This window comes from Pelmatolapia mariae, linkage group LG10_11 (assembly GCF_036321145.2).
Source record: "Pelmatolapia mariae isolate MD_Pm_ZW linkage group LG10_11, Pm_UMD_F_2, whole genome shotgun sequence".
Classification (NCBI taxonomy): domain Eukaryota; kingdom Metazoa; phylum Chordata; class Actinopteri; order Cichliformes; family Cichlidae; genus Pelmatolapia; species Pelmatolapia mariae.
Genome location: NC_086236.1, coordinates 12,038,048 through 12,065,214, shown reverse-complemented (window position 1 = coordinate 12,065,214; position 27,167 = coordinate 12,038,048). Strand labels below are relative to the sequence as shown.

At 38.3% G+C, this 27,167-nt stretch overlaps 1 protein-coding gene across 1 annotated transcript; it reads right to left on the bottom strand.

The window, feature by feature from the left end:
* Nucleotides 1–19,158: 19,158 nt before the first annotated feature.
* LOC134637933 (uncharacterized) lies at nt 19,159–25,886 on the bottom strand. The gene is made up of 5 exons (XM_063488502.1): nt 25,817–25,886; nt 25,210–25,476; nt 24,197–24,463; nt 23,830–23,955; nt 19,159–19,379 (listed from the first exon to the last, which is right to left on the bottom strand). Exons 1-5 carry the CDS (start codon nt 25,881–25,883, stop codon nt 19,279–19,281), a joined length of 828 nt encoding a protein of 275 aa, XP_063344572.1. The 5' UTR covers nt 25,884–25,886; the 3' UTR covers nt 19,159–19,278.
* Nucleotides 25,887–27,167: the final 1,281 nt, after the last annotated feature.

Sequence of the window (27,167 nt, the reverse complement as noted above, 5' to 3'; positions counted from 1 at the left end):
CAGTAGCCCTAATTTGAGTCTAATTTAAAATCACGGTCTATCTTAAAGTTAGTAACAACAAGTTTAAAATACTCTGCCGTGGTCCCAAATCAATAGAGGCAGAATCACAAGGTCCGCTTGGACTAAACACGATCACCTCTGTTTTGCATGAATTACATTTTGAAAGGTTTTGGGCACATCCAAGTTTTAATATCTTCTAGACATGACAGAAGCTATTTAATAGAGAAGGCATCTTTTTGCTGCAGAGGCAGATAAATCTGGCATTCGTCGGCATAACAGTGGAAGGATATTCCATGCCTTCTATGGATGGTTCCCAGGTGCTGTAAATATAATGAAAAAAGAATCATACAATTAAGGCCTGCAGGACTCCAAACTGAAGATCAGCGGAAAAGGACTCATACCCTCAAAAGTTAACACTAAAAGTTCTGTCAGAAAGATAAGCCCTTAACCAATTCAAAGCAGTACCATGACCGCCTGCAAGATGGTGTAAACGAGAAAGTAAACACTTGTGGTCTACAGTGTCAAAAGCAGCTGTTTGGTGAAGGAGGACAAGAACAATGTGATTACCAGAATTACAGGTAAGTAAGATATCATTAAAAACCTCTAAAAGTGCTGAATCAGTGCTATGGAGGTTTTTAAAACCTAATCGGAAGACCTCTAAGACACCATTCTCATTTAAAAAAATCAATTTTCGACAGAATTTTAGACAGAAAAGGCAGCTTGGAGATAGGCCTGTAGTTAGCCAATACAGTGTGGTCTAGGGCGGGTACTACTGCGTGCTCAAAATTAGCAGAGACTACACCAGATATTAAACTGCTGTTGATAATAGTAGGAACAGCCTGCCCTATGCTAGGCAAAATCTCCTTAAAAAATCATGGAGGGACAGGATCATTTTGAGAACTAGAGGGCTTCAGAATAGCCAACCACATTCTCTAAATAAGAAGGAGTAACAGGCTGAAACTGGCCAAAAACAGCAGAGCAAAGCTCATAATACACATGTGGATTATGAGTGTTGGAGGAAATGATCTTGAAGAAGTATTCCCTTTTAGCCTCTTTGACTCTATCCTGATAGAGACACCAGCAGTCCTTTAAGATTTGACACTCCCACCTCACAGCCCCAATGGTGTCATTAAACCAAGGCTCGGTTTTAGCCTTGGGCTGCCTGGTTTTTAATGGTCCCATAGAGTCCAGGATAGTTTAGCAGGAAGATTCAAACCAGGACCTGAGGTCTCTGTTTCAGAGGGAGTGAGCTCAGCGGGGACAGACAGCTGGCTAAAGGAGAATAGGGTACCAGTGGAAGGGTTAATGAACCAACAGCGGCCCTTCCTCTCCCTGGTTGTCCTAGGTGTGTTAAAATAGGAACAACCCACTGGTAAAAGTTCAGATAAAGTACTGGACTCACCAGTGTTCAGCCAAGTCTCAGTGACATACATGAAGTCCAGGTTCCAGGAGGTGAATAACTCTTTCAGAATAAAAGATTTTTGTCCCAGCAATTTGGCGTTTACCAAGCCAACCCTGACAGCAGCTGAGGCAGAGGTATGGGCCTAGGCCAGGAAGGTAACATGACAACATGGCATAGGTAAGTCGGTATTTGTGACAGCAGTGGGCACCAGGATTTCTCTCCTCCGTTAGCAATTGGAAATGTATTTTACTAGAACTTTGGAGATTCGGAAGCGATTGGCGATCGTACACCAGTAAAGACCCAATCTCCGGAGTGACACACGACAGGAGCAATATTAAAACAAACAAAACTAACAATGGCAGATGAGCAGCCACGTACACCGGCGCCATAAATTATACATCCATACTTTTAAAGATTCATAAACGTGCTTAAAATAAATGATGATCAGCTGTGAATTGTTAGAAACGACATAATTTTCCATTTGTAAAATTAAATTACAATAATTAACAATCATTCTCCTTGTTTCATATTTTTCATGTTTGCACAGTGTATTCAGAAGCTGATGCATTTTAAGGGAATATTTAAAGGGATATTGTTAGGGTGTTTTTTCTTCATATGAAGGTTTGGTATTTGTATATGATAACTATGATATTCTTGGCGAATAGCTTGCCTCTTGATGCCATTGTTCTGACCTTTATTTTATTAAAACTCTCCTTGGAATTCCTAATGGTTGATTAAAATTTATGGCTTGTAGACATGACATTTTTCAGCTTCTACTATGAAGGGGCAGTGGGAATGTTTGGGGCATGCCAGAAAAAACGTTTTAAAACCATCACTAATACAGTTGCTTGCCTTTTTTAGAGACAACTAATATAATAACGAATTAAGCCAAGAGTGAGACTGACAGTTACAAACCACAGGTTCTTTCTTTTTCTGTCACTGTCTCATCTGCAGCATTAATGTGAAACTAACAGGCCCATAAGAAACTTGTCTAACCTCTGACTTAAAATCAGTTAGACAGAACTTTGAAGACTTTAACCAAGTACTTTACATTTGATCTCACAACAAAGCAGATTGGTGGAAACTTGTATTACTTTTGAGATTAATTTGCTCATTAAATAAAACAACAATAACAACGACTGCTAACACATTAGGTGAACCAACATGACTTTTTGGATATACTTGCACTGTAGCACCATGTTATAAAATCAGAGGACAGATTTTTTTGCATTCTATTTTCTACAGGTCCTTGGACAACAGTCCAAATTCATGGTTGTTTGGTTAACTGCAGATTCTAAATTGGGGCAAGGTCTGTGTATGTCTCTGTCTATCTGTTACTCTATTGTGATGGATATGCTTCATACCTCACTCTACACAATGTACAGTACTTTTTACTTCAGCTTAAATAAAAGCTAGAAAGAAACCAGCGCGCTTTTTATTAGCTATTCCCATGTACTTTGCAAGCACACCACGTGCCTTAAATTCAAGGTTGGTCTCCAAAGAGCTTAGTGAATATCGATCCAAACAATGTTATTGACTCTAAGTTTGAGAATTAAGAGTTTAAAACATATGACACAATATGGAATACCCTTACACTGTGGAATACCCTCATAAAATGGAATGCAAATTTAAAGGCTATAAATTGGAAATGCAACAAAGACAATATACCAAATGTTTGAGCCATGTTTTTTATTTTTTATTTGAGCAGCTGTAGTTCAAGCAGTAGAGTAGACTGTCTACCAACTGGAAGGTCTATGAATCAATCCCTGCATCCTCCAGTTTTCATATTGAGGTATGCTTGAGCAAGATGCTGATCCCTAAGTTACAAATGATACCGTGCATCCATTGGTTTACATTGGATTGTGTGTGTGCGCATGTAGGTGTTTGTGTGCATGTGTGTGTGAGTGAGAATGTTGAAGATTAAAAAAATAAAAAGAGCTGTATGAATGTGTGTAGGGGTGGATGAGACTTGAAATTCAAAGTGGTTTGGCTGTCCACACACATGTTGCTTATTATTCTGTTTGCATTGTTTTCCTCATTACATTCTAAGTGAAAACGCTCAAAATTGCTCAATCCTCTTTCTTTTGTGCAGCCTAAAAGCAAAAATAAGGACAGAAAAAATATTATGGTTATGAGTTCATCCAGTCATATTTGTTAGTCTAAGTGGCAAACTGTCAGGTCTGCGTACCTGAAAAATGTTAAATGTTGCAATGAATATAATCATTGTAATCACTGGTACTCCAATCTCTTATCTCATCACCTTCCAGTTAGCAATAGAGAGAGCAAACAGGAGGGAATGCAGTAGCAGAAAGCAGAAGAGGAGCAAGAAAAGCACAAGAAAGCAAACCAGCGGTACCTGAATAGGTGTGTGTTATTTGTTTTTTCCGTTTTTTGTTTGTTTGTTTGTTTGTTTTTGGTGACTAGTATGGGATGTCACAGGAGGATATCAATGAGGCAAAACAAGTATATGTGTAACAATAAAAGAGACCACTGAAAAAATGAGGACAAGGAGACAAATTAGAGGAAAAGCAGCAAACAAGTAAAACCCGTGCAACTGAAACAACATAGGGTATTTTCTCAGGAAAATGTAACATGAGTAGTTTTCTTTCAGACATGTCTCCACACAACCTGCCTGAGGGTTTACACTTAATTCTTTACATTTTTTCAAATGTGAGGATCAGACATTTAATTTTAAATGTCAGAATTAGCTTAAGGAGTAGCACACTGTGCCCAGGAATGCACTTAAAAAGATACTTTCTCAGACGAACTAACATAAATGATTCGATGTTTAACTGGCAATGCTCAGTTATGGATGCTCAAGGGATTTAAACTAGAAAATACTGTGTGTCAGTTGCTGGATGGAAAATAATAAGCCAAAACACACGAAAAAGAAGATCAATGGCTCATACACATTTTTTTAGAACGTCTTCTTTTATCAAACCATCAATGGCAGATCTTTTCAAATCAATAGACAGGTTAAATTGGAGCCCCTCAAGTGTATCGAATGAAACACATAAGAAAAAGTGATGAGAGAGGGAAAAAAATTTAAAGGCAGCTAAATGTTACAGATACACGCCTGTAAACAATAATAAACAGATCACAGGTGAACAGCTGAGAGCAGAATATAATATATATATATTACAGAATATATGAGAAGCTATTTTGAAAATGACTGAACTATAATTAGCATTTTTCTACAGCCTGCATAATTTTAAAATGTAAAGGGCCTTAGCCCCTATGCTGAGTAACTAAGAAGAAACCTGGCAGGACAGGCTCAGTATTATGATTGATATTGTAGCTGCACCTTCATGACTGTGACATGACACCAGTGCTTCACCAGACTCTTGTTTCTCACACTTTTGTCTCCTACAGCAACTGCTGCAATGACCGGCTGATCCAGCTAAACAAATAAGAGCATATTATAAAGTTATAACTGACATTATTAAACTTTTTCATAATGTTAAATTTGTTTGATAATGTTAATGATTATTACTTCCATTTTTTTTCTTAGTTTAAGCTAGGGCATTTTCTTCTCTTGCTCTTGGCGAAGGCGGTCGCACTTTTCTCCTCTCCTCCTCCTCCTCTCCCTTAGCTTCCCTGCTTAGCCTCTTGTGTCCTTGTCTAGTCTCGTGTTTTTTTGTATTACTTTTCCCTGGAACACTCTCTCACAGTCTGTTCTCTAAAACCTAAAAGAGGAATTATGGATTTGATCAACTGGTCTCTGAATGCAATTGACACCCCTTCTCAACGAGAAGTCTGGGCTTGGGTGAGCCTGAGTGCTGAAGATAACTACCTATTCGGAACCATGATAACAGGGTTCTTGCTGATCGGAGCTGGCTTGGCCCTGGCTTATCGAAGAATTAAGGAAGCGGAACCAGCTGTTCAAACCCCCACAAGGCTGCCCGCTGGGATTGAAACGATGGGACGAGGCGTGAGTTTCTCGAAATGGGCTCATTGAGCGCAGCACGGATAAGATCTTGGAGAACCGCACGGCTGCCGTGAATACTCAGAACAAGACCTCTGAGTGCAAACTCATTACATCTGGAGGGGCTCGCTCGGAATAACACCTTTGAGCGCAAATTGGATCACATCTTGGGAAGCGCACTGCAGTCGTGAGTTCTCAGAACCTGCTCTTTGACCACAAGAATGACAACATCACGGAACGTAAGTTTGGATAACATCATAGAAAGCTCACGGCTCTCCAGCGGGAGATTGAGAGACCAGTGTTGGACTGTTAGAATAGCTTTGAAATTCATATGAGTTGTTCGCACTAAAGTTAAAACCACCATCACTTCATGCGGAGACCCCTTCGGCGCCAGCTGCGGTCTCAAGGCTGGAGCTGAACAACAACACCCTGATAACGACTCTGTTGAGACTGTTCTTCCCATTCTATGCAAGGCCACCTGGGTTGGCTGGAAGACTGTTTACTTAGCCTGGCAGGGCGAAGGACACTGTCTCAGCTGAACTCTGGACACATACACACACACGCACACACGCACACAGACATATATACACATGCAGATGTACACTCATCCCCCCTCCCCCTCCAAACGCCTTCAACGCTTATTCCCCTCCGATGCTGACGGTGGATCATGGAGACCAGCGCATAGGCTGCAGGCCAGGATGTACTGTCTACATCGGCTGTCTCTCACCCTTTACCCACCCCTGTTGCTTGTCATGTGTTTCTTTGGTGTATTAAGAGTTTTTTTCATGTGCTATGTGCAGAGGTGTTTTTTTCTGTTCTCAAACTGATCTCCCTGTTGGAGCTCAGTCTGGGGGGAGTTATTTTTTTCTCCTTATCTTTCCTCATGTGGTGCATTTTCCATTGTTATACCTCTCTGACCTGTCTTCCCCATGTGATGTTTTTGTGTAATGTATGTATGGTCGGAGGGTATGATGGCGCCGCCATTGCGTGCAATAGGTCGGCAGCCTTAACATGAAATTTCCCCTTGTGGGACTAATAAAGGTATATCAAATCAAATCAAATCAAATGTCCCTACTATTGCAGTATTTCAGAGTATTTGTGTCACTTAATTATGAATATACAGTGTAATGCACACTGTGAAAAGCTAGAGGGGGCAGTTTTCAAATTGACTTCACTACATTAGAGCAAATTCTGTTTTTGTTTTCTTTTATTTTTGGTCTTTTTCTCAGTCTCATTGGCATGACAGCTTTTTCGTTATTTTCAAGATGCTGTGGAATAATATTGAAACATTACTTTATATTAACTGTAATAGAGCTACAACATTATGATTTACAAATAGCAGAGGTTACATGTATATTTTACACCTCAGTGAATTTATTGAATTTGTTTCTGTGTCATTTTAGATTCATAAAAAAAAGATTTGGACAATTTTAGCTTTGAGTGGGAGAAGTGCCAAGAAAGACAACAAGTTAAAACAGTCATGAACTACAGCTTTAGCAAATGCTCAAGAATAACCATTTATACCATTATGATATTTTAGATAAACATACATCCGTGTTGTCGTCTGTGTCTCCCTCTGTGTGACCGTGTATATAGTGATTTGAGTTATTGTGCTTTGCTTCCACCCCTTGTGTCCTGTGTTTTCCTCTTTCCATCGTGTTCTCTCTCTCTGCCTCTCTCGACTGTCTCTGTGTACTTTCTGTGTTATGTTTAAGGTCCGCGTCTTGGCATCAGCATTTTCAGTTTCGTGTCCTCCCCGCTCTGTTGTGTGTAATTGTCCTCAGCTGTGTTCCCCATGTGCTTCCACTTCCCTCGTTACCTTCTGTGTATTTATGTCAGTGTCCCCCTCTGTTCCGTGTCGTGTCGTCCCTCATGGTTGTGTGCGTTTCCTTGTGTCTCCCTTGTGCCTTAGCTTTCTCCCAGTATAGTTTTGTACCGCTCTTTGTGTTCCTGTTAATAAAGGCCTGCCTTTTGAATTTATCCCCGTGTGTCTTGAGCCGTGCGTTTGGGTCCTCTCTTGCCTACACACAGCCACTCCTTGACACTTATTATATAACATCACAAACCAAATTTCTTAGTGTCTGCTGCAAAATCACAACACAATTTTCAGGGGGAGGCTATTTGAAGCATTTTAATTCCTACTATTGTTGTCAGTTGTTATCCACTTTTCCTAATTATGTGATGTTTTGGTTTAGTGCTGGATGTGCAGTCAGCTATTCCTATCATCATGGGCTCTAATACTGGAACATCAGTGACTAATAGCATTGAATGTAGGCTGGGTAGTGAAAACAGTTTAAAAGATACAGTTATATGCTATGTGCCATATGTGGGGAAAAGCTAATAACCAATACTGAACAGAAAACTTAGGGATCTTAAGAATACAAATGAACTTAATACAGAATGTCAAAATTCAAAACATCAGGTCAGAAGTCCTGGGACCATGACAATAAGAGAGCATGCTAAAATTAGGCAACAAAGTATGAAAATAGCCCAATTAAACCCCGTGACCCTTAAACACAACATAACAGTGCATGGATGTGAGCGATCAGCTCAACCCAGCTCAGAAATTTAGTTAATTGTAAGCACATGCATTCCTCGTCAACAGACCCAACAAACTTGCATCAAGGTCAATGTTAGATACCCAAAACACTTAAGTTTAATACTTACCATGACAAAAATACAGATCACCCCACATCTCAATTTTTTTATTTTTTTTTTTATTAAATTTTTCATTTAATAAAGTACGTCTAAGGTAAGTAGATCAATTTAAGTTACCTTACCACCCATGAATGAAGTAATGAATGTTAAGGGCTTGTATGGTGTCCCATCACACATCTGACACAGTGGCTTGGTGCAGATACAGGCCAACAAGCTGCCTGCCAGCCGCTGGCCAGCCAAATGAGAGCGCTTGTTTGCTTGGCATCTCCATGGTTTCCATGGTCAGAAAGGAGGTCTTTGTGTGTATTTGTGTGTGTGTGTGTGTGTGTGTGTGTGTGTGTGTGTGTGTGAGTGAGTGAGATTGATAGTGTACAAAATGACTGGAACTGGATTTGGGGCCTATACACATATCACGCATGTATATAAGCATGTACATGTGTTTTGTTTCTCCTGTGTGTATTTACAAGTCTTTGCATGCACTGTGCTTGTGTGGGCTTATCCAACTGACTATTTCATCTGGCCTACTGAGCCAACGATTTGGAACATGGGTTCAAGCGCTGGTTCATTACTGTGAAATTCCAGATGACACTTTCTGGAAGGGTCTGCTTGTTCACTAAAACAGGGTTCCATTTTTGGACAGAGATTACACTGGATGTATTGTGTTCCACACTGGCATGAATGCTTACTTGATCACTTAATTAATTTGCTATTCAGGATGGATAGTGACCACTAAAAGTTATCAAAGCTGCAAAGCTGTGCAGTGTTTCTGACAAACTTAAAATAACCTCATTTCAGTGAGTACTTCTCTAAGGCTATTTTTTTTTCTTTTTTTATCATTCATTTAATTCAATTATATTTTAGATTTGAATCTTGAAGTAGCTTTAGCTGGGTGTGTCATTGTGTTTACTTACTTCATTAACTAAGGAGGCTTTGTTTGAAGATAAGAGCCTTCATTGTTTGACTGACCCTGAGAATTTGACTGAGACTAAGCAGGCCCAGCTGCTGCTTATTCCAAAAATGAATGAGTTCACATTAATTACAGTGCGCAGAGACCTCGACCTTCCTTTATCCTATTCCCAGCTGAAAAGAATTCTAATTCTAAGCTAATTCATCATATTTTAGTCAAAATTTAGTTTGATTTAGTGTTTAGTGAGCAGTGTTGGGCAAGTTACTTTGAAAAAGCAATTAGTTATAGTTACTAGTTACTTCTTCAAAAAAGTAACTGAATTAGTAACTAGTTACAATATTATAAAAGTAACTAATTACTAGAAAAGTAACGATTGTGTAAAAAAAAAATGTTTAACCCTCTGGGGTCCAGGGTATAACTGGCCGTTTTTGACTACTTTTTATTTTACCTATACATTTCACTTTTAAAAACTATTTACTTTGCCTTTTTTGGTATCATTCTTTTCAGCACAACCTCATATGTCTGAATTTACAGTTATTTTTTTCATTTTGACATACCGGTACTCTATTAGCACAATTGATCTAAAATCAGACAAAAAACATAAAATTTGAGCAGAAAAAAGATGTTTTTTACTGTAACAAGTAGGGCTGGGCGATATGGCCTAAAATCCATATCACGGTATAATTTGAAGCATGTGCGGTAACGATATATATTGCGATATATTCTTTTCTTCAGTATAACGTATTTTACACACTATAAGGCACACTTAAAATCCTTTAATTTTCTCAAAAATCGACAGTGTGCCTTATGTATGAATTCTGGTTGTGCTTACTGACCTCGAACCGATTTTATGTAGTACACGGCGCGCAGAAATCTGTCAAATAATGTTTTAGTATGACTTTGGTAAGCTATGAACGCGCACCGCTGGAGCATGGCGGCTGCCATAGTCAGGAGCCTTGCGGAGTAATATGGGTCCAAAACTCCGTCTGCTTCAGGTCCCAAAGTCAAACAAACACTGCGCCATCACTGAGAGTTAAAAACTGTCTAAATTCTTTCATTTTTAATAAAATGGTTAGCGTTGCTGCTTTACCAAATGTAACAATTAAGTTTAACATCCAGGCATCCATGAAAACAGAATTTATTAAATTCATCGGAGTTAGAAGTTAGCAGGAAGTTAGCTCGCTAGTTTCCACCTAAACATGATATGCCATGTTCTAACTGAGAGATTTCTGAAAAAGTTAAAACGTACAGCTCTGCTATCACTTCCAACATAAACGAAGAGAGAAAACTAAACAGCAGTGACGTTTGTAGGGTTACTGAAGTTGGACTAGCTGGTATATAATGATGTACTACGTGACTGCTAGCAAAACAGCTATATTAGCATAACATTAGCATAGTGAAGCTGAAGGATGAACGCTAACCTTTTTCCACTGGATAAAAGTTAACGTGAGGGTTTCTGGTGGCTAGGGACAAATGCAATTGCATGGAAGGATGCTATAAACGGACCAAACTTCAGTCAGGAGAACAACTGAGATAATCCATCCACAATACGAGGTTAGTCATTAACATGGCAACAACATGGGAATAGAGCAGCTGCGAGACAATTCAGCAATCAATGGTTCGGAAGTGGGGGAAGCGCCCCCATATTCCAAAAGTGCTTCGTCTCATAGCTATTACTGTCCCCGGCATAATTTGCAGATGATACTGTTTGCAGCCGCTGCAACGCTTTAGACCAAAACAGGTGCACCTTGATGACAACATCAACTTGCGGTAGAGCGGTGTAGTCAAAAGCTCTACCGTTGGCCAAATTTATATTGTTTCTACCGTATACCGTTTATACCGCCCACCCCTAGTAACAACCACAAAGACGTTTATTGAACATTTTCATAACTTGAAATGCAAATATAAATTTTTAGAACCTATGCACAAATTTTGCAAACACCAAAGTTATGTGCAACTATTTACCTAAAAATGCAGCCAAGAATTTTTTTATAACCATTTCAAACTATTTACAGAATAATCAGGTGTTCTGCATCAGATAAGATGCTGCACAAATTATTTGTGCCACTCCAAAAAATAATTTCTTTCCATTATAAGATCAAGGAGAACATCACAAGCCTGATACCTGCAGGCCTGACAGTAGGAGGTGTATCACTCCTCCTGTTTTCCACCTGGAGACAATGTCTCCCTTGCAATCTGCCTCTGGTAGCTTTTTGGCAGCATCTATGACATTCACCAGTCCCTTAATTGTTCTGACACACAAAACAAAACTATCAACTACACTACACACCAACTACATAAGACAAGTCTCTCACAAGTCAAAAGTCTCTCTCTCTCTCTCTCTCTCTCCCTAGCGCTCTCAACGCTGTCACTCCTAAAACTTCCCCCTCTTCCTAAACAAACAAATGTCATGCAGTGTTGCCAACTCCTCAGTAAGGAAAGTCGCTATTGGCTGTCCTAAAAGTTGCTAGAAGTTGCTTAATGACGTCATCGCCTAATTTGCATAATTGGTCATGCTAATGTAAGTGTAACCTACGTTGCTGAAGAGAGAAATAACAACGTGGAACGAGACATAAAGTGAGTAAAAAACGTCCTAAATGCATTTAGAGTTTATTTAGAACTACAAATTAAATTTCTTTTAGCAGTTATTGTTTTTTTAATGTCACAATTCCAACCCTGCTCCTTTATCCGGGCTTGGACCGGCAAAAGTGACCCGAAATAGGCACTCTGGTGGAGTTACTTTGTGTGTGCGTGTGTTTATAAGTAGTTTTAAACCTTGTGATACACAAAACAGCATAACAGTAAAAGAAGAATTGACTGTGTTACAGTCAGTGCGGGAGCAGCGGCTTCGCTCATGCGCAATTCATTTGCAGTTTGGCCGCATAGGTGTGAACATTTTCTGCCCTGATAGCAGCTGGGGGAGGACTATCCTCCACCTGTGAGCGCTTTGGCACGAGCAAGGTGCCCACGCCAGCACACGCTGCTTGTTGAGAGCAAGAGCAATACGCGCTTTCATGTCAAAAAGTCATCATAAATAAGTCTCCAATAACACCAGAAAAAGTCGCCAGATTTGTCGCTAGTCGCTTTTTAGAAAAAAAGTCGCTAAGGGGGTCTGAAAACTCGCTAAATAAAGTTCGCTAAAGTTGGCAACACTGATACCATGTTGCCATATAATTTTTTGATTGGTCCACATCGTAAATTTTTCCACCAATGGGAAAGGGGTGTTTTTTGTTTTGTTTTCTTCTTTCTTTTTTTTTTTTTGGTAGTAAGCAGAGGTTGCTTGCTAGTGCTGTCCTTAGCCAGCAAGCGTGACGATAGTATTCAGGAAAAAACTATTTTTTTTAGCAAGACTCTGGTTTTACGTGGCCTATCAACACAATTTAAAAACAATGTATAGCATCTTGTTGCTATGTCATCTTAAATTGGTCGTGTGATTGGTTTACCACGACTATTTTATTCTTCCTCAGCCAGTCAGCAGCATTTGTGTGATTGTTTCGACCCCCTAGCTCCTGGTAAGAGGAAGACAGCTTCAACTGTCTGTGTGTTGAAAAATAGTAACGCACCCGCACCACATTTTCTTGTTAGTAATGGTAACAGTATTGTAGCGATAGAAATAGTAATTAGCTAGATTACTCGTTACTGAAAATGTAACCCCGTTAGTAACATTATAGGGCGATCGTGGCTCAAGAGTTGGCAGTTCGTCTTGTAACCGGAAGGTTGCCGGTTCGAGCCCTGGTTCAGACAGTCTCGGTCGTTGTGTCCTTGGGCAAGACACTTCACCTACCGCCTACTGGTGATGGCCAGAGGGGCCGATGGCGCGATATGGCAGCCTTGCTTCTGTCAGTCTGCCCCAGGGCAGCTGTGTCTACAACTGTAGCTTGCCTCCACCAGTGTGTGAATGTGAGAGTGAATGAATAGTGGAATTGTAAAGCACTTTGGGTGCCTTGGGTGCCTTGAAAAGCGCTATATATTGTTACTTTTAATCAACGTTACTTTTAACTGTTACTTTTTGTCACCTCATATCCTGAATGTGAGATAGTCCTGTATACTAATGCTCAGTCTGTGTTCCCCTCTCACATCTGGCTGCCTGCCAGGCATATACAGTAAAATCTTGATCCTGAATAGAGGATAAAAGGTGCAGTCAAACAAAAGCAAATGGAGTCATTCTCCAAATCAAGGCCAACTCATTGGACTGCTACAGTTGCAACCCAATTATTCCCAGGCCATATGTTTTCAAAGAATGGGTGTAAAGCAGAGGGGAAAGCCCTCCTTCTTTCTCCTGCAGTCACCCCAGAAAACACAGAGGGTAGAGAATTTGGGACATCTTAATCATTATTCCGCATGACCTAAGGAAAAAGTCAGTATCAGACATTGGCTGTGGGCACAGCTGGACTGGCCATTGGGCATAATTGCCCAGAGGGCCAATGGTGATTTTTAATTTTATTGGGCTGATGGTTTTTGTTTTGTTTTTGTTTTTTTTGTAATGGCATTTACAGTGAAAGGTGGTGGACCAATTACAGCCGAGGAGGTTGGATGCATCCTCCCCCTTGCTTGGGCAACGGCTCTGAAAGCAATCTTATCACAGACAAACTGTTAGGGTGCCTTGGTCGTTGACCCAGAGTTTTGAGTTTATTATATTATTGAACTTGATATTGAAATTGATTTTGATATTATTTATCATTTCTAGTCTTTGGTTTCTTTGTTAGAGTTCTGTCTTATGGTTTATGTCTCTGTGTTCTCTAGTTGCTCTGTCTCCCCTATCAGCTGTATCCCCTGGTCAAGTCCGCGTCTCTGTGTTACATTTCCTGTTTTACTTTGAAAGTCCGTGTCTCATGTTAATGCGTCTGGTTTTGCTTCCTTTGTCTCGTCAGCCCTGATTTGTCCCAGCTGTGTTTCCATCCTGTCTCTCATTCCTTGATTGCTCCCTCTGTGTATATTAGCCCTGTGTTCTCTTTGGTCTGTGTTGCGATCTCCCTTATCTACCCTCATTCATGCTGTGTGTTCTGTCTGCCTGCCGGTGTTTATTGTTTGTATTTTGGAAGTTTGTTACTTTGAGTTCAGCATTAAAGCTGTTTGAGTTCACGTTTGTCTCCGGAGTCTGCACTTTGGGTCCTTTTCCTGCCTGCACACAGGCATTTCATAACAGAAGATCGCGACCAGAACATGGACTCCGCAGACCTTTTCACTTCGGAGTTGGATGCTGAGATGGAAAGGCTGGTTAAATTGCTGGACCGCATATCCCAGTCTGACAGCCTACGGGCCATGTCTGTGGAACTGAGCACAGTGGAAGCAATGGTAAAAACCAGCCCCCGGCTTCAGCAGTTTGCTTCGGGCACCAATCTGGGCAGCACCATAGCAGGTCAGGGCACATGAGCTTGCCCTCTCTCTCACCACGCCAACGCAGTAGCAGTCTGAGCTTGCCGTAAAGCAGCTTCCGCAGCGGTCACCACAGCGGGACAGAGTTTCTGCGGCGCTGCCACGGTTTTCGTCTGTAGGAGTTTGTACAAAAATTGCCATTTGGGCACTCAGATGAGTGTGAATGAAATATAATAGTTTTATAAATTGTATTTTTCTTTTCCACACATTAAAAAAAAAAAAAAAAAGCACTGAGGATGTTGTGATATACATGAGGATTGAAAAAAATACACGAGTATTGAAGAAAAGAAAAACTATACTTAGAAAGCTTGGACAAAACAAAGAAATGAGCAACTAAAAAAGAGTGCAGGCTCAATATAGACAAGATGACTTAACTTCTGGAGAATAAAAGGATGTGGTTTCAACTACAGTGTTCTGTGGTGTAAGTAATGATGTGAGAGTGAGTTTGAAGAAATTATGTACAAGTTAAATTTTCACCCATTAAACCCTGCTGTTCTATCTCTTTTCTTTCTCAATTACTTCCTTCAACCCAACAAGTGACAGATGACAGTTTTCCTTCATGAAGCTTGAAAGAAAAAAATTTGGTAAATTTTTTATTCCACTGATAAACAAAAACTGACATGAAGAGCTGTCACTGATGGTTGATGCCATTTAAGTCTTTAAAGAATTAGTTATCAACTGGAATATCTATTCTTGTACAAGAAAAGCACACTTTACCCAAATGTATTTTAGGCCATGTTGCACTAAAGATGGAAAAAACAGGCAAATGTAAATCACACTGTCAGTTGATCATTACTGTTTGTATCTAATATGAAACTTTCACACTGTTAGTGAATAGACATGCCTTTATCCCCATCATGCGGTCAGTACTGATCACTGCATTAAATGCAAATCAAGTTTCATCTTGTCTCAAACTGTTCTTTCCCTATACTAGCCAACATTACAGATGTCGACATATTATCACAGAGAAACTGATAATAATAAAGTAATACAAATAAAGAAAACATTAAAAAAGAAGATGAAAAAATCAACTTGTGTATTAAGGAAAAGGCAGCATTATTCTGTTTATCTCCTATGCTTGCTTTTGTTGTAATGTTTTTTTTATGGTAAAACACACAAATCACAGCATGAGGAAAACAAAATCTTTACTATACTTAATAAATGGGACATGATGACAAATGTGACTTTTCAAATGTCGTTTTTATACATATTGTAGATAACCTGCTGTTAGTTTGGTATTTTGTCCTAATCCGCTTGCCGTACCTCCGTGTAGGTCTGTGTATGTTTGGAGTGGTATAAGCGGCATTCCGTTATTGAGTCCAAGCATGTAAGTTGTCTGCTGCTCTGCTGGTTAATAAAACCACGTTAACTGAATTTACTGCTTCATCATTATCATACTGGTGAACATACAACACATATCAACAAGCATTCTTATTACTGCTGCATTTGTGTCACATAAAATATTTTAAAATGTTACCTGGTTAATCAGAGCTATTTCCACAATGAAACAGGCTAATGTGTAAAGTCATTACAAGCTGCCTCATGTGCCCTTCATGTTTTTTGTATTGTTGCTTGATAAAAATAAGTGAGCATTTACTATTATGGATCATCTACTATGATTCGTAATAGTGAACAAACAAGCCATTGTTATGCATGATACCGATACTGTAGTTGCACACTGACCTCTGTGCAACGGCAGCAGTTGTTTAGCAGTTTAGCAGCTCAGTGACCACATGACCTTGTGGTTTCTAAGGCTGTGACAATCAACACAGTGAAGACCACCTATGATGCTTGAGGCACAGCTCACATCTTCTCAACAAAACACAATGTAAGCAAAGCCCCAACACTATTGAACAAAGGCTTTGTTTAATCCCCAGGGGTAAAATTTTGATTACGACTTTTACAATATTGTTGTTGTTTTTTATTTCAATTATGTCAGTATGCTTAAAAAAGGCGAATGAAGATGAGCCCAGAGAAAAGAATGCAATACCTTTCTTATTACATGAAGAATACGTCTTCATGTAATAAGAAAGTAACATAAATTGCAGATGTCTTACTTTGACAGGAATCATCATTGTAGAGTTTCAGCTAAGTTGAGGTCAGATATAATGTTTTGCGCAAAAATTAAATTAAAGTTTTCCTGTGACTTGAGTGATGTTTTCTTTGTATACAAGTTTGGAGTAAAAAAATTTATCTGCGGCAACATCTGAAAGAAGTAACACAAGGAATGTAAATGTGGTGTAGTCACATTCTGTTACTATTGCATTAAATCTGGGACTCTCCACCATTTGACCTTAGAACTGAAGAAGCTTCTCGAATGTGAGGTGAAACGTCTTCAAGCAACTTACAGAAGTCCAGACGCTTTTCTTTCCAAGCTCCTTAGACTATCTATCACTATAGCTGACTGTTAGATACTGAATCCAGATGCTCCTGTTCCAGTTGTGTTAAGAATATTATTTTGGGGACTTTTTATTTGTTTGTTTGTTTTTTAAACAAAGATATACCACTGGATACTTATGAACACACCTAAAAATTGAATACCATATGATTTATCCCATGTAGCATGTCTGTCTGTGTCTGCCTGACACTAACTGCACTGGGTAGCGGATGTCTTAAAATAGGCTTAAGTTACTGTTACCGCCAGCTCCTGGTGCTATATACTGAAGAACAGCGTGGCAGACAGCCTGAACCTGTGCTCTTCATCACAGGATTAATGTCAACTGTTTATTTTGCTTTTTTATGTTCTGCAATGTACATTTATCACTATAGTCTGCATCACAAAAGTTTGTGAAAAGAAGCAAAAGGAAGTATCAGTTAACACCCTGGTGTGAAAACCACATTAAAGTCACAACTCTTTCTTTTTTTAGTGTCTCTGCTACAGACACACTAACATGTATGTTCTGAAGTATTGCGTGGGAGACAGCACGAACCTGTGATCTTCATCTCAGGATTTATGTCAAGAGATAGAGAAAATTCTGTTCACACACATTTATGTATAAACGTTTGCTACCACAGCAGGACTGAAACAAAAATCACATGTAAAATGTGACAGCTGCAACTGATGGCTTGTCTTTTTTCTCAGCAGCTTCAGAAAATCACTCATTCCTGTGCACATAGTTACAGATTTGTCTCCACGTTTACAAATCAAACTTTTAAATCTGAGTGAATTTCACAAGATCTTGCAGATCACATGCTCTGCATTTTATTGCTTTTAGTTAACTGTAAAAACTTCGCTCCACCATGTGATGAGTGCTGATACTATGCGTTTTTACATTTACTACTAAAGGCTACAGCTTTTACTAGATCATCACAGAATAATCACTAATCACCAAATAATACATGTAAAGAAAAACACAGATTCTTGTTTAATGTAAGGGTTATTACAGCGTTGTTCCTTTCTACATTATGCTTGACTTATACGTAATGGTTTGTATGGTTGAGATACATAAAGAGAATAAATGTAACACTTGAGACAGATTTAAGTAAAACATGAGGACAGCACAGATTTTATTGTACTTCAAAAATGCCATGGGATCACAAAACCTGACAAATATTACTGGAAATCTAAATGTTGGTCAACAAGCTTCAAAGCATTTATTATCATTGCATTTGAAAAGACAATGAATTTTAATTGCATCACCAGGTTGCCGACCAAACACACACAGTTAACGTGTCTCACAAAGTCCACTTACTGACTTTTTCATACATGTCAAGCATATAACAAAAATTATTGATGGATTTATGTCACCTTACACGAGATATTCATATTAATCACACTTTTCATTAAAATACTGCTTAGAAGAACTGCCTGCAGGGGAGTTTGTGCCCTTCATGTTTTTGCATTGCTGCTTGATGTCTTTGTTGGTTCTCAGTCATCCAAAACACAAGCCGAGCAACAAAGCATATGCTGTGCAGTGCAGTGAGCTCTACATTGGAAAAACCGCATAGCCACTTGACAAATACGTGACACAACATAGAAGAGCCTCCTCGACAGGACAAGACTCAGCTGTACATCTGTACCTAAAGGACAAAGTCACTCTTTCAGGGATGCCAATGTTCACATTTTGGACTGAAAAGACAGATGGTTGGTTTGAAAGAGGAGCAAAAGAGACCATCTATGTCCACTGTGAACAACCACCTTTGAACAGAGCGAGCAGCTTATGACACCAACTGTCAGCTACCCACAATGCAGTCCTGAGATCCCTCAATAGGTCATATGATAGGGTAAAGGTCTTACAGTAGTTTCATCCAAAACCTCTGATGGTAATGGCCCATGCCTTTTTACATACCATGGCTAATGTCATGTCGCAGATGATTAATAGTGGGTCAATGATCACCTCCTAAGGGACAGCCCCTACTAGGGGTTAAATAACTGGGACTTTCCACCTGATGAGAGGTAAAACGTCTTCAAAAAAATTAAAACCTTCTTTTCATGATCTTAGATCTCTTAAGTCTCTACTGTGATCATTGTGAACAAACAAGCCAGTGTTTTATGCATTATACAGTTTTTTTCTTTCTCGATGACGTCTGTGCAGCTTAGGTAATGTCACATGGTTTAGAGGTTTAGCAGCTCAGTGAATACAGGATATAGTTTGTGGTTTTAATGTCATGACAGCACAGAAAAAAGTAACCCTGATGCTTCACTGTGTTTTTATCTCTAACAAAAGGCACAGCCCACGTCTGCTAAACACAACACAAGGAAAGCACCATCACTGACCAAAGCCTTTTATTCAATCTCCAAGGTTAAATGTAAAATGTTGGTTAGAATTTTTACAGGGTCGTTGTAGTTTATTTAAATTATGTCAAATAAAATGTAGTTTGAATATGAAGTATTAAGTATTTAATTTAATATTAAATGCCTTCTAAATACCTTATTTCCCCCTTTATGTTTTCTTCAAAATTAAAGTAATCCAGTGAGTACTTGTAAAATATATTTACCTTTACATTAACTGCACAGCTGGAACTGCTAAACTGGCATAGTTTTATTAGCTACTTGACCGAAAGTCAATGTTAACTTTCATCTTGATTTGAAATAGGTGGTGTTTCTCTTGTTTCTCTTCCATCCTGCTTCAGTCTAACATCTGAGTAGACAACATCCTCTTCAGCATCATCTGAAAGAAGTAGAAAGAGAAATCTGTGTCTTGTGTAATCAAAGGAGATTAATATTGTACATCAAAAACTTGTAGCAAGAAAGTTTTCACAAACATTCACAATGACGCAATATTTGTAGCTTTGGCTCTGTACATCACCACAGTGGATTTTAAATCAAACAAAAAACTGTGATTGAAATAAAGACTTCAGTATTAATTACCTTTAGTTTAAGGCATTAGGCCCAAAATTGGATATTTATTGGGGGTAGCAATTTAACGAGATAATTGCGATTAATTAATTAGAAAAAAAAAGGGGGGAAAAACGCATTTAATCACACTTTGCATTCCAAGCAAAGGGGAACTTTTATCAATGTTGGATTTCCTGGTATAACAATTACACTGATGCACACATCAGAGCTACAAAGAATCAGAAGAAAGCGTGTTGCTAGGACTGATCGGAGGCAAATTTCATTTCAAAAGACTACCTGATGGAAGCCTTGAAAAAAGCGTGGTTTTGTGCAAACTGTGCAAAAAGGAGTTTGGATACCACTGAAGCACTTCAACCTTACGGTACCATCTAAATGCAAAATATGTTGCAGCGAGCACAGAAACTGTAGGAGCTGCTAGCTCCAGCAGTGTCAGTTTAAGTACCAAAAATTGTGTCGACAGCCTAAACTTGATGAAATGACTGGCTTCAGGACCAAAATTAGTAAGTCAACATCGGACAAACTTACAAGTTCTCTCGCAAAATGGATTGCTCTGGACTGTAGACCACCATCAGTGGTAGAAGATAGGGGGTTAGAAAATGTGCTACAGTTAGCGTCAGGTGATCTAACTTTCCAACTACTTTTACTTGAAGACTATTTCAAGTAAAATTCAACAGCTTCATGACACTGAAAAGCAAACAAAATTAGATGCATTACAGACAGCCCTGCTAATGTGGAGGAACTACACCAGGAGCAAACAAGACTGGGGCAACAGAAAGAGCCACTCATACAGGATGTTTCCACACGGTGGAATTCAGCGCTGGATATGGTTTCTTGTCTACTAAAAAATCAAGTGGCTGTTTTTGCTGCTTTGGACAAACAAAAGCACAAGCTAGTGATTTTAACTCCATCGGAGCTGATAAACCTCCAAAAGCTGGCAACTGTCCTTGAGCCATGCAGGTAAATAAAACTATTTTTTAACTTATTGTTACTGTTTCTTCAAAAAGATCCATAGTTAACAGTTATTGTGTAGATTAATAATTACTTTCTTGAGCTGTCTACTACAGATTTGTGACTGAGCTTCTTGGAGGTGAGACACATGTCTCATGTTCATTGGTTTTACCTGCTTTCTGCCACCTGCATCACACCATGGAGGTCTCCAATTATGACTCAAACTACATGGTGAAATTTAAGACTGCCTTCACAAAGGACCTATCCCAACATGTAGCTACACTCAACCATCAGTGGCTCAAGATAGCTACTGTGTTTGACCCACACTTTAAGGATTTCAAGTGTCTTGCAAGGGGAGAGCAAGAAGAAGTTTGGAGCAGCATTGAGGCCCTGCTGCAGGAACAGTGTAAAGATGGCACCACAAAGGAGCCAGCAAAGACAAAGTGCTTCCTCCTCTCTTTATTGTCTTCAGACTCTGATTCAGATGAAGAAGCCCTGTGTAACAGGGCCCTGAGTCTGTATAGAGCAGAATCCACCATCAGTGACAGAAAGACTGCCTGCTGCAGTGGTGGTCAGTCGAGCAGGGACCCACCCACAGCTGTCTGTCCTGTATCCTGCCACTTCTGTCCCATGTGAGAGACTGTTCTCACTTGCAGGTCACATGTTTCTACCTTATTTTTTTAATAAGAAAAACTGCACTTTATGTTTAATTTTTTTTTATTATTATTATTTAAAGACAATACCACTATGAAAATGTATGTAAAGCACTTAAAATAGCACTTTCTTTTTAAGTCTGCCCAATTTTGGCCAGGGATATTATTTTTTGTTTCTCTGTTTTGAATTTAAATGCAGTTTAAACCCTATTTTTTCTTTCCAGAAATTAAAAGAGGTGGAGTTTACAATATTAATGTCCATGTCTATTATTTGATTCTGTCGCCTAATAAAACCCTTTTAAATGAAAAAAAAAAAAAAATGGCGCCTTGGGGCAAATTTTCTTGTGCGATTAAATGTGATTAATCAAGATTAATTACAAAGCCTCTAATCAATTAATTACATAATGGATGGAAAAGTAGTATCATGACCAAGTTCTGTTTCCTTTTTATTTCTGGAAAAATGAAGCAGACATCATATCTAAAGTCATAACAAAGATCTAAATTTGTATTTTATAGCTTTTTGATGTAATTTTAAATATAATGCTCAAATAGATGTCAGTATAAGTAAGGGAGGCCATCATTAAGCAGAAAAAAGACAAAAATAATCCAGAGAGATGGCAGAACATTTAGATGGCCAAACAACAACAACTTGTCCATTCTTAAAAACGTACAAGGTTGAGCTGCAGTGCCATCTCAAATACACCATTCTTCTTCTATCCAAGAGATATTCTCTGACCCCCACCTTGATCCCATCTGTGATGTGTCACTCCAAAGAACACGTCCACGCTCTAGAGTTCAATGGTGGTGTGCTTTACACAACTGCTTGCAACACTTTGCACTGGGGGGGGTGGGGGGGGGGGGGTAAGGCTTGGAAACCCATTCCATGAAGCTCTCTATGCACTTTTCCTGAGCTAAGCTAAAGGCCACATAATGTTTGGAGGTCTGTAGTGACTGACTCTGCAGAAAGTTAGGGGCCTCTGAGTACTGTGCCCCACAGCATTGACTTCCAATTTCTTATAATACCACTATCAGTGGACTGTGGAATATTTAGTGGTGAGGAAATTTCATGATTGGACTTTTTGCACAGGTGGCATCCTATCACGGTACCATGATAGAATTCCTGAGAGGTTCTGGGAGAGACCTAATCTTTCAAAAATGTTTATGTCAGCAGTCGGCATGGCTAGGTGTTTGATTTTATGCACCTGTGACCATGGAAGTGACTGGAACACCTAAATTCCATTATGCGGAATAGTGAGTGAATAGTTTTGGCAATATAGTGTATATATTTACTCCAGTTATTTTCATCCTTTTTGCCACTACCATTGATCCCTAACACACTACCTACTCAACACCTCATGAGCTCCACAATATCTAAAGAAGTCAAGAACATAAAGAGATGATTGTATCACAATCAAGGTCTACAATCAAGACCAGTCAGGAATCAACCTTCCTGAGTGGAAATACATAACATAACAAGTTCATAACAAGCTGAAAACCACTGGTTACACTCAAGCAGAGTAAGGCGAGGTTTGATCTAAAGAGAGCCTGCACATTTCTGAAAGAAATTTTCTGGACATATGAAACCAATATTAACTTGTATCAGAAGGGAGGAGGAAAGTCCGGAAAACGAGTGAAATCGCTCATGAGCTTAAGCATACCACACTGTATGACTAGGTGAAAATAATGTTACAGGCAAATGGCCATAAATGGAACTGGGTCGATCGTGTTTATTGATGATGTGACTGCTGGTAGGAGTACATGATGAATTCTGAAGCAAACAGGGCTATTTTCTCTGATCAGTTTCTGTTAAATACTACATAACTGATTGGGCAGTGCTTCACATTGCAAATAGATAATGACCCATAACATACTACAAAAGAAGCCCAAGCTTGTCTTAAGGCAAAGAGATGGGATATTATTCAATGACCAGTCAGCCACCTTGTACATAATTGATTGATAGCCTGCAAACTAGCAGCAACAGAAGGTGGTCCTGCAGTGCAGTCCTGGAAGAGCATCACAAGGAAAGAAAATACCATGGTAATGTTTATGGGTTGAAGGCAGTCTTACTGCAAGACTAAAGTATAAACTGATCCTTACACTTTAAATCATGTTAGTTTGTCCAGTAAATTTTGATCCTCTGAAAACGAGAGACTGGAAAAAAAAATACCTCCACTGGCCAGTGGTACCCTCAGCATCAAGGTAGATAGACCTATGTTATAACCTTCAAAATCCCACGTCACTTTGTTCTCAAAAGTTATGATTTTTTTTGTAGATACACGAAAGATATCAATTTGAAACTCCTACATTGCTTTATTCTCAAGTAATCACAATGATAAACTTGGGTGTCCATGTCGCCCACCTGCCCACCGTTGTCAGGATAACAAAAATAACCCATCAGCCTTTTACAGCCGAGGAGAAAAATGACTGTAATTACTAAATATTTAATAAAAAAGTTTTGTAAAACTCATTGAATTAAAGGTGAAAGTCAGCATTTCAATCACATATTGATTATTTTACTTAAAATCCCTTGTGGTCCTGTACAGATGCAATACAAACAATGGCGCTTACTGTAAAGGTTTTATAACAGTTTGGCATACATTCCTGTGTGGTGCTCACTGAGACAAAATTGATAGCAACAATATAGTTAATTTAAAATATTACCTTCATTAACAGTCATAATGCCAGTCTTTTGGAATTTCCGGATACCAAAAAACACAGCCAGAATGAGTAAAATGGCAATACTTCCTGCCACAGCCACAGTCATAACACAGTGGTCAGAAATATTACCTAGAAATTGAAACATTAAGAAGAATGTACTGAGATAATGGGGATATAATGGCCTCAAGTCACTTGCAATTTATGCTTCAGTATCTATAAAATAACTGGTCTATAGACCTATGAGATCGATTTTTTTTTTTACTCAAATAAATAACTTAATTAGATAAATGGCTATGAATACATAAACTAAACAAAATAATTAAAAATATAAAATAAATGAATATCTAAGTAGAACATTTTTTTATATTACCTGCACATCTTGTAAGGTGGATGATGGTTTGTTCTCTGCTTATATTGTTTTGGACGATACACATCAACTTTCCCAGCAGTTGATCATGTAAGCTGATTCTTACATTTGAAATGTTGTGGTTTTCTGAAATGTTGGGTTGGGTTTTTATCAACAAGTTATCATCTAATAAGAAGATGAACTCTACGTCATCTCCTTCAGAGGAGCAGCTGACTGTCCTTTGTTCTGGTGACAAACACATCTGAGATACAGCTGGTTTTGACACGGGAGCTGAAAGACAAACATATGGTCAAATCAAATCAAATCAAATCACTTTTATTGTCACATCACATGTGCAGGTACACTGGTACAGTACATGTGAGTGAAATTCTTGTGTGCGAGCTTCACAAGCAACAGAGGTGTGCAAAAATACAATAACATAAGAACAAGCAAAATATAAGAATGGCTAAATCTGAGAATTATATGAATAAATATATGTACAATATAAGAGTGTATGCATATTACTGAATGTGTATACTAAATATGTATATCTACATGTGTGTATATATGTGTGTGTGTGTGTGTGTGTGTGTGTGTGTGTGTGTGTGTGTGTGTGTACATATTTTAACAATTAAATAGAGTAAACAATAAAATAAAATATATAAAATATACAGAGGTTGGTAGTTGGATATTGTGCAAAACACATATGTATGCACATATATGGTCACATATGTATGCAGTACGAATTGCAATTTAGCATCCACTGCCAGCTCTGCAAACTATCATATATGTCTACAGAAACTCTGTTTCTAGTGGTACCTGCTAAATCATTATAGTTTTTAAAAAACTGAATTTTGCAAAAAAAAAAAAAAAGATTTCTTTGGGAGACTTTGTCAACATAGATAACTTTTAAAAACAGATCTATGCTATTTTTGAAAAATGTAACAGGTTATTAATGTCTTTGATTATCCAAAGATATATTTTAGCTTTACAATACATTTAACATGTGCATTTCTATTACATATATTTTACACTACCTGTACAACTTGTAAGGTGGATGATATTTTGTTTTCTGCTGACATTGTTTTGAGCAACACATGTCAGGTTTCCCATCAGCTGACCAGGTAAGTTGATGGTAACATTTGAAATGTTGCGGTTTTCTATACCATTGGCTTTAGTCTGTATAAACAACTTATCATCCAAAGACAAAATGAACTCTAATTCCTCTCCTTCAGAGGAGCAGCTGACTGTCATCTGTTTTGGTGACAAACACATCTGCATAACAGCTGGTTCTGACACAGGAGCTGAAAAAACAAACATATAGTCACATATAGACACAGTATCAACTGCAATATGACATTCACTGCTACTCTAAGAAGTGTAAATACATACCAATACAGGCTTTATGTAAGTGCTTACTCATAGCTTACTTATATGAAATGTGTGCACAAAATGAATGATAATTTGATAACTCGCTTAATAATATATAACCAGCAATAAAAACATCGATAAATACAATCTACAAACTGTTCACGTAACTACCTGCTTTTTTAAAATTCTGGTTTTAGCTCTAAACCACATTTTGACATGTACATTGTTATTACACAGATGTTATTCAATAAATCAATAAGTTGTTGGTCTTACCTAGTATATGTAGATGGATGTTAACTGTGTGCAATAACACACCGTCAGTAGAATTGTGTGATTCCATGCTGTACTCTCCAGAGTCATTTTTTGCTGCTTTGTTGAGCTTCAATGTTCCATTTGTGAAGAATATAGTACGATTCTTGTATTTTTCATTGAGACTAATTAATGTATCATTTTTTAAGGTTAAAATGTTATCTGTACTCTTTTTCAAGCTTGTCTTTATATGTGGCTTGTTAGGTATGTAAAAAATCAGTGTTTCTCCTAAAACTCCAAAGCATGTCTGGGGTCCAGGTTCAGTTAGATTGCATTCTGGAGACCCTGTTAAGAAAATAAATAAACAAATGCATACAAAGAGGGAAATTAATAACTATCATTTATTTGCACTAAACAGAAAACCATAAACTTTGTATCTATGTAACCGATTAATAGTTACTGACAAAATCCATGTGTATGTAATTTAAGTAATAGTATTAATGACACTGTTATCTGATGTAATGTTGTACAGCACTATAGAGAACAGAAATGTTCTCTCACAGACTAAACATTAAATCATAAGAGAAAACATTTAAATGCTTTAACCTCCTAGGACCTGGGGTCCACATATGTGGACATCATTCAACATTTGGGTTGTCTAGACCAAAATACTGAATTTTACTCTACAAGGGCCTGATATCCACTTACGAGGACATTATACTGCCACTGTTCTATTAAAATGTAAAACGAATGTCATATGTGGATCTCATTTCAGTCTCATAAAAAAAAAAATCAGGTAAAAAATAAAAATCAGGTCATTCTTTGTTTTTACATTCATCAGGTCCCAATCAGCCCAAATAGCAAAGAGAAATGAAAAATGCATGCCATGAAAGAGTTCTTAGGAGGTTAATAATGACTTAACATTGTAGATTTATTTTGTTCTTCTATGTACTGTTTAATAGTTGAAGCGTACCTTGTGCCACAGCGGTCATTGCTGGAGCTGCGATGATCATGTAGATCAAAATCATCTTCTGTTTGGACAGAATCAGATTATTTTGCATGTGTAGTGTACTACCAAATGTGTGGATTATCTACATAAATTGAAACTATTCTTACTTTGGAAAATAATGCAACAAATATTGACATACTAGAAATTTGCATGCTTTTTAACTAATGTCGCCATGACAACATTCACTCACCACATTTAAAAGAAGATCACTTCTTACTCTCTGGCATGTGAATTCACCGCTGGCATCTGGATGGTATATTTCTAGTCTTTTTTCCCTTTCATGAAGAAATTCGAGGAAGACATTATTTGCCTTCAGCACAACCAGAGCACTAGACTCAATGTAAATATTAAAAAAAACCTTGTTTT

Coding starts and splice junctions, on each gene's coding strand:
- LOC134637933 (XM_063488502.1), bottom strand. CDS start 25,883: ATGGAATCACACAATTCTACTGACGGTGTGTTATTGCACACAGTTAAC. Junction 25,477..25,816: donor CATCCATCTACATATACTAG/GTAAGACCAACA, acceptor TTGTTTTTTCAG/CTCCTGTGTCAGAACCAGCT. Junction 23,956..24,196: donor CCACCTTACAAGATGTGCAG/GTAATATAAAAA, acceptor TTCAATTTCTAG/GTAATATTTCTGACCACTGT.